This window comes from Rhipicephalus microplus, chromosome 8 (assembly GCF_043290135.1).
Source record: "Rhipicephalus microplus isolate Deutch F79 chromosome 8, USDA_Rmic, whole genome shotgun sequence".
Classification (NCBI taxonomy): Eukaryota; Metazoa; Arthropoda; class Arachnida; order Ixodida; family Ixodidae; genus Rhipicephalus; species Rhipicephalus microplus.
In genome coordinates, this window is record NC_134707.1 from 57,748,074 (window position 1) to 57,761,045 (window position 12,972).

A 12,972-nucleotide genomic window follows, 5' to 3' on the forward strand; every position below is an offset into this window, starting at 1 on the left:
GCACCAAAAAATTTTGTTCAATGTTTCCCTGTTCCAATAGTATTCACAAGTATGAAACAACAGGCGTAAAAATTTTACACCCAAGATTAGATGTAGTGTGCATTAGTAAATACACTCAAATCTCACTATAACAAACTTGGATCTTACATGAAAGTAAGTTTGTTATATCCGAAAATTCGATATAAAAATTTATTTTTAACACTATTTATTGCAACACTATTTTTCATTTATTTCATCATAACAGATATTTCGTTATAACGAGGTCTGAGTGTAATTACGAGTTTTAACAAGGAAACCACTGTAACCACCTCAGGTCAATTGAAACAGCAATGTATGTGCAACAGGATACAGATTCGCAGCTTTGGACAGCAATTGCTCTCGAAGGCACAAGTTCACACAGCAAAGGGTTGCGATTCGTGATTCCCAGTTTGCATACTGGGCAATTCTTCACCATCACAACCACATGACTACGGTCGTGAATAACCAAGACCCCGCCTCACAACTGCACGTCTCCCGATTCGAGACACAGGCACATACCTCCGACTTTCGAATCTGTTCTTCGGACGTCTCCTTGCTGAGTGACTGCACAGTCTCCCCGACAAGCTTCGGCTCAAATCGCTTCCTAGCACTTTCCGGTTCGGGCATTTCTGCGGCTTGTCGGCTCGGCGGTCGTTCCTTGACCTCGTCATCGTCGGTGCTCGTACTCGGTAGTGCTGGAAGGTGGACTTCAGTAACGGGTGCCTAGGGAAGCGTAACAAAATGAAGCCATTTAAGGTTAATCTTGTGTTGAACTAGAGGTAGAGTAAGTAGTATTGAAAGTTTATGCAAAAAAAATTGCTGAAACACTTTTTGCAGTGCTATTCAAGCACCATTAGAGTGGTACTGACACTTATTGGGTGCTACCAGAATTACCTTTGAAAGTGCCTCCTAAACAAAAGAAAAACTGCCCTACACTGATGAAATTATGCTTTTGAGGAATCTTTGCGAAGAAGAGATCTGGTAAAGCGACCATGAAACGGTTTCTTGAAATTTTGTCTATCTTTAGGCTGTATCATTGTCAAATGACACGCAACGAAAATTAACTTAAGCGCTGCATCGTGCATCAAAGTGGCTACAGGCATCTATAATTATATGCTCCTTCTGGCCACTCGTTCCTACAATGCTCCTCAATTCCTACAACTACAAAGCCTCGCTGGTGACCACAACCCCGTTCAAGTTGAGCTCGGTATCGAAAACAGAGCCAGTTCGTGACGGTTTTCGAACGTAATGAAGCACAGCGCGACCAGGACACTTACTGAGAAAAAGGGTACTGTGGTTTGCAGTAGAACCGACAGCTGGGCGACTTGGCATGTATCCATGTTATAACTTTCTTTAGCGAGCACAAAACAGGGAACGAGAAAGAGACAGACGAGCAGTACGAGCGGTTTGTCCTCTTTTTCTCTCGTTTCTTGTCGTGATTGCACCGAGTTTCACTCGGTCCGAGAGCTCCACTAAGCATGCTTCGCAGCGCGTGCCATCGGGCAACAGAGATGAGGCACGTGGAACCGTCGAGATCTGCTCCAGAGGGTGCTGTCGCACTACCAGTCACTCTTTTTTAAACTACAATAGTCTTTCTTGAGCACCTTCGACAGTAGAATTTCGGGTCTGTCTGTCCACTTGTCTGTTTGTCCACCCTTAACAATACCCTAAAGTCTAAACGGCACCTAACGATAACCCAAACCGCCAACACCATCAGCGGCGCCCACCAATATTGCTCAAGGTTTAGCGCTCATACTTGTGCGATTGTCAATTTAAAGGCAATTATTGTGCATAACTGAGGCGCTACAATAACATGTGAATAGTCTGTATGCATGCTATTTTTTCTAGAAACAGGATACACAAGTAATTCTAAGGACCGTAGCGCTTATCACGTTGCGCTGACGATGCAACACTTGCATGAAAAGGTGAGTGTTTCCAACGCTTTGCTAAGACGGCACAGTGCTGGCACCTACCCGTTGCCTTGCATTCTACACCTACACCTACCGTATTTACTCGAATCTAACGCGCACCTTTTTTCCGGTTAAGCGAGTTCATAAATCGCATGCGCGTTAGAATCGAGTACGAACAAAAAATTACGGTCAATCTATTGCCATCGCAAATCCAAAATGGCCGCCCCCTACGTGCGTCGGCATGGTGCGTCGGCTATTTCTGCCTATGTGTTTACCATGTGCGGCACTTCGTACGTGTGCTGAGGAGTTCGTCATCTAGTAGTGCATTAGCATCGACGACGTGAAAGGGCCGACTCCAAAAACTCAAGTGCTCCACGATGCCGCTTTTAAAAGAAAAGTCATCGCGTGTGCAGAAACGGACGGAAGTCGGGCCGCATCGCGGTCGTTCCCGAAACGTGCGTGCGGGACCGGCGGAAACAAAAGCAGAAGATTGTCGACGGCAAAGCTTCACGCAAAGGCTTCAGTGAACCACAGCAGGGTCGGTTTCCGCAAATTAAAGAGCTGCTCCGCGAGTATGTGCTTGAGGAGCGAGCGGCACAGCGGCCCGTGACGACAGAACTGCTCCAAGTGCGGGCTATGCAATTAGTCTTAGAAAAAGGTCTAATGCGGAGCCAGTTTAAAGCGAGCAGGTGCTGGCTAACTAACTTTATGAAGAGGAAAGGCTCTTCCCTTCGAAGGGGAACATGCATATGCGAAAACTTTTGCGGAGAAGTACGATGAAAAGCTTTACAGTTTTCAAAGGTTCGTCCTAAACTTGCGGCGCAACAACGGCTACCTGCTTGGGCAAATCTGGAATGCCGATCAGACGCCTCTTTACTTCGACATGCCTGGCACCACAACTGTCGAGAAGAAGGGGGCAAAGCAAGTTAGCGTGCTGACATCGGTCCACGGTAAAACTACAGTGACGGCAATGCTCTGTTACACGTCAGATGGGCACAAGCTTCGCCCGTACCTCATATTTAGATGGAAGACAATTCCGAAAGGAATCGTTTTTTCGAGTGGTGTGATCGTGCGGGCCAGCGAAAAAAAATGGGTGCGCGTTGCAATCGATGTCTTACGTTTTTTTTTTTTTTTCGCGGTGGAAATCGGGTGCGCGTTACAATCGAGGGCGCGGTAGAATCGAGTAAATACGGTACACCTCAGAGACGGGCGCGCACGCCGCGCGCTTCGTTTTCCAAGACAACTTCCAGATACCACTCACGTCTCACTTGTGACGTGACTTGGTGCGCTCGTTCGCCTCCGCTGCACGCTCGAGGCACCCCGATACAGCGCCTCCAGAATACCATTCACCAATTTTCTTGCGCAGAACCATCAAATGAACGTTTTGTTCACTCTCTCCAGACGCAAGACTACCGTCTTTCGACCACATTTGTAGTATAACATGCAGATACGGGGCCAATTTTTCTCATTTATAATGCCAATTTCCGAAGGAATGCGGACAAACAAAAATCATTTGAGAATGATCACCGATTAGCGTAAGATCAGGCAGTGTGGTGGTGTCTTCAGGGGTGGAGTTACAGCTGTAGACATGTGGACTCTGGTTTTGATTAGATAGCGAGAGCTCAATTCAGCGATGGACTTGCACGACTACACAATGCTGCAGCTTTACGAGTCACCAATGGCCAGATTGCCGCACGTACTTAACTCGGCGAGGGCCATTCATGGTGTAGAGTTCATTGGCACAGCTCACGTCAACGTGCAGCAAATTGTAACACAGGCCAGTGACCCGCGCTGCCCATGGAAGGTTTCGTGACGTGCACGAAACCTTCCATGGGCAGCGCCTGTAATAAATTACAAGTCCTGTAATTCAAGTCCAATTCAAGTCCTGTAATAAATTACACCATTCGTACAGAGAGCTTAAATCGGTCGGCTAATGATTCCTAGGAATCGTCTCACCGGCCCGATGCGCTTATGCGAAATTGACAAAACAGTTTCAGTATCCCATCAATGAAAGAGAGCTGTCACTCACTCATTTGCAACACACCCATACAAAAAAATCTATTGGCCTTTCTTAATGAAAATAAACAGCTAATGAAAGTAAGGAAAATATAGGAGATTCTAACTGCACTGTTTAAAATATATTACAGTGCTCGCGATAAAAATGTAAAGAAAGCAAAGTGGACGAAAAGACAGTTTGCCACCGGCAGGAATTGAAGCTGCGACCTTCGAATAATGCGCCTGATGCTTTACCGATTGACCTATGACGGTGGTCATCCTCTTGTCCTCTTTAGCGGGCATTCATGTACACTTAAATGTCAATATATCAGTGTTGCATCTCACTAAAAAATAACTTTGTTATATCTGAAAATTCATTATACAGGTATATTCCTAACACTATGCTATTTCAAGACTACTCTTCATTTACTTTGTTATAACTTTGTTATACTTCATTATATCTGGCTTCATTATATCGAAGTTTGAGTGTACATGGAAGTAAATAGTGTCGAGTCAGCAGTGCCTATAGCCACAACGGCGAGTGTGGATCACCAGAGAAGACTCGTGAAATACGCCGAAAGCAACTGTAAGCCGTCTGAAGTTTTCAACTTCAGACGGCACCTAAATTCCGTGCACCCAGCCATACAATTCACGACCGAGTGTGAAAGCGACCACTGCCTGCCCTTTCTCGACGTCCAGGTGGCAAGAAAGCGCAACGGCCTGGAATTCTCCATTCATAAGAAGCCAACGCACACTGGCCGCTACTTTCAATTCGATTCTTCCCACCCCGCCTGCCACAAGGACTCTGTTGTGACAACGCTACTCCAGAGAGCTAAGAAATTATGCTCCAATGACACAGAGCGAAAGAAAGAAGAGGCCCACGTAATTGCAGACCTCGGAAAAAACGTGTACCCAAAATACTTCATTCGAACCGCCACCCGCCGCGCAGAGCAACAGAGGATACGAAAACCCCAATCAACCTTAATTGGCAGCACCTCGAAATGCGTACCGGTCTCATACGTTCAGAGAACCAGCGAGATGTTGGTGCGGATCTTCAAGAAGGAAGGAGTTCGCATCGCGCACGTGCCTTCGTGTACGCTGGGCCACCCCCTCCCCCGCCCGAAAGACTGGCCAACAATGGACAGGACCCTCGGCGTCGTTTACAAAATTCTGTGCGCCGAGCGCCCCTCTTCGTATATCGGCGAGATGAAAAACCTACCGGAACGACTGAAGCAACACGCCAACGATGTGCGGAAGCTCTACAAAGAGTGCAGCGCAGAGCATGCCGAGACGTTGGATCACCGGATAAATTTCGAACCGACGGCCATCCTTGAGAGCGAGCCGAACTGGACGAGAAGGTTATTACTCGAGTCATGGCACATACAGAGGACAGCCCATAACATCAACCGCTCTCTCGGAACCCTTCCCTCAGTGTATACACATGGATTGCACTTCAAGGCAAAACGAGACAGAGAGGGGAGGTCATTATCTGCCCCGCGAGTGCTTTGAAGACGCCGCTGCTACGCAGTCTCCGCAGTCACCCGTGAGGAAGGAACCAAGTCGGTTTCGAAACGTCGGGTTTCTTCAAAACTTTTGGTTGGAGTCTAAATCATCTCCCAACTGTAAGCAGCGTTCAGTATGCAGCAGACCAAAACCACACACAGTTTCTTATTTTTTTTTTTTTTTTTTTGCTTCCTCAGTCAGCACGCATATGCTGGTGCATGTGGCTTGGCTTGCTTATTCACGCGCTCAACCGGCTTTGTTTGCGGCTCCTGGCGACATAAAACCGCAAATGATCAGCTAGAAGCAAGAAAGGCAGCTGATATATTTAGGCTGGTCCAGCAAAAAGTTTTAATGAAATGAATGTCTGTAGTGGGGCAGCTTGAATTAAGTGGCATTAAAATATCTTGAAAACATACTGGACCAACCAGAAATGCAAGATTTTCTTTAAACAAACTGAAGATTTAGTTATCAGAAGTTGAATGGCCCCTTTTCATAATTATGAAGCCAGCTCTTCTGCAAAGCAGCTACCCCGACTAATGGTGGCCAGTCACTTCTGCAAACAGCTTGTGCAAGCATAGTTTGCTAGCGCTATGAAGTAGCAAAGTGTTGACTCGGCCCTACCGATAAAAACAAGCATAATATACAAGTCCCGGCACGTGTCGCTAGCATTTTTTTCCTACTTAAACCACACTTGCTACAACTGAGCGAGAAACAGTGCGTTTAGATGGCACAAAAAGTTAAAAGAAGCACGCGTGCGTACGCACGCATACACACGCATGCCACGCCTACATGGCATAAAAAGTTAAATAGAAGCGTGCGTGCGCACGCACACGCACGCACTGGCCTGCCAACAATTTGGCACCACCACTGGTTAAGCAAATGTGCAGTGCAGAGAAGTGCACTCGCGAATTGTGGAAAGGATCTGTCATCGTGGTCCACTGTAGTACCGACGCCGAACGGCCAGAAACGCACCTGCAGCTCGCTCTTTTCGTCGTCGACGCCTTCCCCGGAGTCATCCGAGCGATGCTTCGCGGGAGCAGGGCCGTCTCTGCCAATGGCTTCACCCCAGACAAGACCGGCAAAGGCCACGAGTGCCAACAGGCACCACGTGAGCCACCACGCCCGGTACCACATCCGTCTCCTCGAGCCAAGCTGCATTTTGCCTGGCTAGCAAGGCTAGTAGTGCATCTGCAAAAAGACAAGGAGGAAGAATCCTAACAGCACTTTAGATCCTATTAGCACTTTAGATGAGCTCAAACATTACCCTTTCCCTGCAACATAAATTTTTATTTGCATTTGCTGTCCTTCAAACTATTTATAAGCAATCAAACTTTACTAATTAATGAATAAGTTGAAAACATCATCTAGTGGCAGCATTAGCAACGCTCACTTCAGGGGAACTTTACTAGAAACTAGAAATTTGAAGTCATGTACTTGTTACATGGTTAGTATAGAGTAGCTTTTGCAATCCGGCCAATCAACTTCCACTCAGACGTTTATATTCTTAGCGTGCAATCGAAACACATCCCAAGTTTACAAGCTGCTGCTAGCAGCTTGAGTGACGCCAGGAAGCGGTGTACAGAGAAACAAATTGAAATTAGGCTCTCCCATACTTGTAGAATTTTATTATTTAAGCGCATTCTAGTAAGACATGTGCGATAAAAATATATTCACATTCAAAGGCTTTGTGAAACCACCATAGATATGAAAAAAAAAAAGACAACTATAACACAGGTGTCAGCATTTAACCACGTCTGCATTTATGTATTTTATCTGTTACATACTGCTAGCGGATTTAAAAAGAATCGGGCAGAAATGGGAGCAAGAACACAGTACATGCAGGCTTAATAAAGTAAGGCAGAACATGTCAAAGGTCACATACATATCATTGTGCCAAAGCATAGCACAAAGGAAGAAAAACAGAGAAAAGATATAGGTGAATTAGCGAAGTAATGAACAGTGTTGCATGCAGCAAAAAAAAAAAGGAACAGAACAAATTCACAGGAAATACACTTACAATACGTGTAACAAAAGAACTAACTCAATTCATTTCCGGTCATAAATTACATGGCTGCGCGAGTCGGCCCATTCTGGGCGACTTGCCTTCACATTTTGACATACCATTAACAAGTTTCTTTGACAGAAATGCAAACATCAGTATCAGTGACATTGATCGCGGGCGAGAATTATGTTATTTGCAAGCTAAAAATCACAAGTGATGCAAAAAAAAATTAGGGGTTTGAGCTGAAACTAAGCCCCAGCGTTCAGCGTGACAGCCGGGTACTTTACCTCTGTGGCATGCCAAGTGCTTGAAAGTATTGAGAAAAGAACCCTATAGAGGCCTTATGCATTGCGAGTAGTCACGTTAACAGGCATATTCATCTTCATTATCATCGTCAGCCTGACTATGCCCACTGTAGGGCAAACGCCTCTCCCATGATCCGCCAATCAAGCTGGTCTTGTGCCTTCAGGTGCACATTACACCTGCAAACTTTTTAATCTCATCGGCCCACCTAACTTTCTGTTTTCCTTTCGTGTGTCTGCCTTTTCTAGGAATCCAATCGGTTACCCTTAATAACCAGCGGTTATTCTGCCCACGTGCTCACACACTTATTGTGTGAGCACGTGGGCAGGAAAAGCGCTGGTCATCGCACCAGGCCTTATACCATGTTAACTGTACAATGAGTGAATGGTTTAAGGAACTGACAAAAATGTGGGATTACATCCCGGTGGAAGTGAAAAGACAGTGAATTATAGTATTGCATTCACACATTATTTCTGCTATGTGAATACAAGCTATATATATATATATACATATATATATATCAAGTTTAGCAGTTACAAACAAAAACTACCAGTAGTTCGGTATTTGAATACAACTGATGAGCGAAGCTTCATAGAAACGGGACACAAACGACTGTGTGCCCAGTTTCGCTGCTGGCTTTCACAAAAGCGGTCGGGTGGGGGCAACGTTTTTAGAACCAGTACAGTTTCCACAGCTCTGCTCTCCAGCTGGCACACACATGGCGGATGTGTGAATGCACAGGCGACACACATGCCACCGCGAGCAGGGACGCAGGGAGGTGTAGCTGCTTGCTATGCGTTGCGCGTTTCTCTGTGCTCGCTCTCTCTGCATGATTTTCAAATGCACGAGGCACGATACAAGATGCAACTGCAGCGTTGCTAGTACTTGTGTCACTTGTCGCATCCACTACGGAGAGAAAGTATCCATCGGGAGCCGCGCAAGTGACCTGGTTCTAAAAACGCCGAAAGGGGGAGCGGTGATGCGGCCGGAGGCGACGACAGTAATGGCAAGACGCAGGCCTACGAACCTTCACTCTTAAAGGGCCACTCACCAGGTTTGATAATTTTGAGCTGACAAGCGCAATGCTTAGACGAGGCATTTATGATCACGTCTGCCAAAATTTGCAATGCTACGCACCGCGGAAATGGGTCAAATTTCAAGATGAACGCTGCTCCCCCTCCCCTCTGCCGGCGCACGCCTAGAGAATGAGGGCATGACGTGGGCGTATGAATGGCCCTACGTACACGGCAATGCAATGACGTTGGTCATCTATATAGACGACTCTGCTCTGACGTTGTCAACAGTATACCACGTGACATGACAAAAATTATTTGATACAACATGCATTTTTATGTATTTATTGCTTTAAGAAATTAATAAAACTTAAAATAAATAATGATATGCAATAAAAAATTGTCCGCGTTTTTCTTTCATTTTTTTCCCATGAAATGCTACGAGATGCGGGGCTAATGTGCCAGCGTTTCGCATGCGTTCGTGTTTCCGCGGTCAGCGCATTGAGCAGACGACCGCCGTGGAACGCTCCTACGCATTCGCGCACTGATTGTGCTCATCTACTCTACCGCGTCTAAGCCAGGGTTTCCAAGCCATCCCGCAGAAACAGGCAGAAGACCACAAAATAACGCAGGTCAACAAAGTAACGCTGCTCGCGTGCTCGGAGGTTGGAATTGTTTGGGCACGTCATGCGCACGTCACCTCTTGGTTGGATGCCAGAGAGGGTGGGGAAAAGATTTGGCTTGCGAAGGCTACGCAGAGGAGCGGCAAGGGTTTCGAGCTCGCCTCCTCTCATCCTCGTCTCGCGCTGCTTTAAAAAACCTGTCTACTCCGCTCGTGATGAACCGATTAAAAAAACTTTTGTGACAAAATGTTTGTTATCAGACACAACAACTTTCACTGTCTAACTAAAATTCGGCTTGGGGCCTGGTGAGTGGCCCTTTAAAGCTAACGGCATACTGCGCAGCCTAATGAAGGAGCTTTCAAGCTGGATTATGGAGTTGTTCACTTTGCTGAACATAGTCAGATGATCACAGGCACAACATAATTAGGTGTTATAATTACATTTGATCCAATGTTCGTAGTTACTGTATGCATATTATTATCTATCTCAGCTCTATTCTGTGCTGCTTATGAGGTACGCGAGTTACGGGCGGCCAAGCTTTCGCGACAACTGGTGGAAGATGCAGAGTCGCAGTGAATGCGTCCAGAATGCACGCATACACAGAAAACTGTCGCACAAAAACAGAACGCACACACATACTTACCTCAAACTGTTTACAGCGCTATCTGTTAGTATATGGCGTCAAGTTGCTGCACATCGAACCGTATGGTATATAAATGTTACACAGCACTTTCTGTGTTACCATTCTGTGATTAGACTCTCTGAATGTAGTGCTGAATAAAACAGGTACCACAAAAATTGGTTGTCAGTCCCTTTAAAGGCTCACCCATAAAAATGTGCACCAGGGGCAGCATCTGAATTTTTTTTTCGCAGCGGGGGCACCCCTGACAAGCAATTTTGTCTAGTGGGGCTAGAAGGTGGGTTTCTCATGCATTTTTTTTTTTTTTACTATGCTTGATCTTTTGTGGTTGAGGAGGCCTAGGGGTGGCAGGCGAAAATTCTAGGGATTCTCAAGCACCCCTCCCTAATACTCCTCCCCCTTTCCGCTAGCACCATCTCTGAAGTGCAGAGGCATAATTCATTATTATCGTCAGCAACAGCATCAACAAAGCATGCAGCTCTGCACGTTGCCTTAGGGCCTCAGTGGGTGCTTCACAACTGTACCTACAGTTGGTGTTATAGGACCATTTGAGAAGCCCAATGTAACACGCACAGATGTTCGTTCAACAATTGAGGTCTCCAGTGAAAAGCGAAGTGAGGTGTGTGAATAATAGGAGACGTAAACGGGGCCCAACATTTCTATAACGTTCCAATGGCATTCCACTCTTAAAGGCAGAGCTCAAGCGCTCTTTTAAGCTTTTAATGAAATTATCTTTTCTACAGCGAGCTGTTTCGAGGTCCAACGTCAAAGGTATGCAATGCGAGGCATGAAGCATTTCAAGTCAATAACATTAGAGCACCCAGCAAAAGGATTTGGCAGCTACAGCCATAAACTTTTAAGAAATAAGGCACAGGTTCGATTCCTGGCAACGTTTTGAAGGAAGGAGAATGCAAGAGCACCCGGGTACTTGGATGTAGGTGCAAACTTAAGAACCTCGAATGGTCAACATTAACATGAAAGTCCTCACCATGCAATGACATTGTGGTTTTTGCTCACAAATGCTCCCGCATTCAAGTTTATAGTTTAGAGCTTGCCACTAGAAGACAGCAAGCCTATCAATTGGCGCCAAAATATGGCACGTCCCCAATTTTCAAGTTTGTCAACAAAATGAAATAGATCCATGGGCAAGCATTCTGGACATCTGGCCATCACCGAGCGACATGCCATTCCTTTTAAAAGGACACTAATGTCGACGTGGATTCCTAAAATAGCTTTCCAGAATTCTTGTGGTGCTTGTCTCATGCCAAGGAAGTGCTTGGTTTTAAGAAACATTATGTCATAGTGCTCTGCATACCGTTAGCCTAATCCAAACCACCCACCTATGAGAATGGTCTTCTGACGTAGCGCTCGCCGTACCTGCAATTCTCGACGTCTGGCAGTGCAGATTGAGGTACTTTAGTTGGGCACGGCTCAGCAAAAACTGAACTTATGCATGTGTCCTTTGCAGGAGCTCCTTTTCTCATGAATCGGACTAAAATGAGTAAAGTTCTATTTTATTCTGTCTTGCAATGCAACAAAGGGTGTTCTTCTGTCATGGATAGTTTGAACACTCATGAGCAATCTTACTGAGGCCCTACTATGCCACCGGGCTTGTTTTGCCGAATTTCCTTCACCCCCATTTACGGCGACACAAATCGTGTCCTGGATTTTCTTTAATTCCTCGATCGCTAAAGTGATGTTGCATAAAATATTTCGATTTTAGACATGTACAGATTTTTCACTCGTACGCCAAATTGTATTGACATTTTGTGTCCGTTGAATATTGAAAACAAATATCCACGGCGACAAAAATGAAAAGTTTGGCGCAGGCGCTAAAACGCGCAATCACCCTCGCAATGCGGACGATCCGACATGCAAGTGTCGGTACACGTAATCCGACTTTAAAACGATGCAGTGGGATATTGGACGGGCCTCACACAAAGTCACAGTATCCGTGCCCCATATCCAATCGCATCTCCGCTAAGAGCGGAAACAACACAGGAAACATTCGGAGCTTCTCAACTTAATCTGCCACGTCCTATCTGGCTGTCACGGAGAACCGCCCTTTCGATTACGGGCAAGCCGGAGCCATCATCCTGACCGCTTTTCAAAGGCAAGCTACGTCGAGTCAAACGCAATGTAGTGACCAGTTCGATAATAAAACAAAAAGTGCGACAACTGGCTAAATGCTGCCAAAAACACGGACGGCTGATGCAAGTGATTCGGACGCAGGACAGGCCGAAGGTTTTGTCGCATGTATGCCAAAGCTGCAAACGACAAAAAGCTTTTGCAAACTCAAGGGAGACTACACACTGGGCCGACCGAAGGTCTCTTCTAACAACACGTCACTCAAGAACGACGTGTCCTAATGTCTGCGGGCGCTTTGCCCGTCACGTAAACAAAACTGTCCGGCCCGTGTCTCTGAAACAACGCGTTCCGATTACTGGTCGATCGGAGCATCCACCAAAACACCGACGACGCTAAGACAATGTAAACAGGCCGCTCTGACCTCGAAGTGACGCAGGGACGCCAAAACCAGAACGTCGATGCGACACACGAAACGTCGCCTCTCTAAACGAAACGGTGCGTAAAACGAGATACGAGAGAATGCAGAAGCGGCGGTTCGACAGACTGTCTTGGGAGCCGACGACGCAGAAAGACGTTGAAATTATTGGCCAAACCGAAAACGATTGCCGCTAGCATCCTCACCTGATCGATTCCTCTCTCTTTGGCTCGCCGTGTGATGTGCTCACAAGGTAAGGAGGGACGGGGCTCGGTCAGATGTCCGCTGATGCCAGCTGCCCGCAGGCGAACGTATCATACCGGATCTTCGCGCCGCGCCATTTCGGGCGCGATCCGATTTTTCTGATGGGACGTACAACGCTGGAGACCGGCGCTCAAACTTGCGGGCCACGGGTAACGCGACAATTCGTGCGATGCCACGTAAAGTAAGAGCACATTGCAG

The 12,972-nt window shown here is 46.4% G+C and overlaps 1 protein-coding gene across 2 annotated transcripts in view; it reads right to left on the bottom strand.

The window, feature by feature from the left end:
- LOC142761660 (protein sel-1 homolog 1-like) overlaps window positions 1-12,972 on the bottom strand; it is a 39,338-nt gene extending 26,366 nt beyond the window's left edge. Inside the window, exons 1-3 of one of the 2 annotated variants that reach the window (XM_075871900.1) lie at window positions 12,717-12,972; window positions 6,399-6,614; window positions 538-741 (exon numbers count right to left, since the gene is read on the bottom strand). In XM_075871900.1, coding sequence (XP_075728015.1) covers window positions 538-741; window positions 6,399-6,584 — 390 coding nt within the window. In that variant the 5' untranslated portion in view covers window positions 6,585-6,614; window positions 12,717-12,972. Of the gene's footprint in view, window positions 1-537; window positions 742-6,398; window positions 6,641-12,716 lie in introns of both variants that reach the window. The other variant, XM_075871902.1, reaches the window with a different exon arrangement.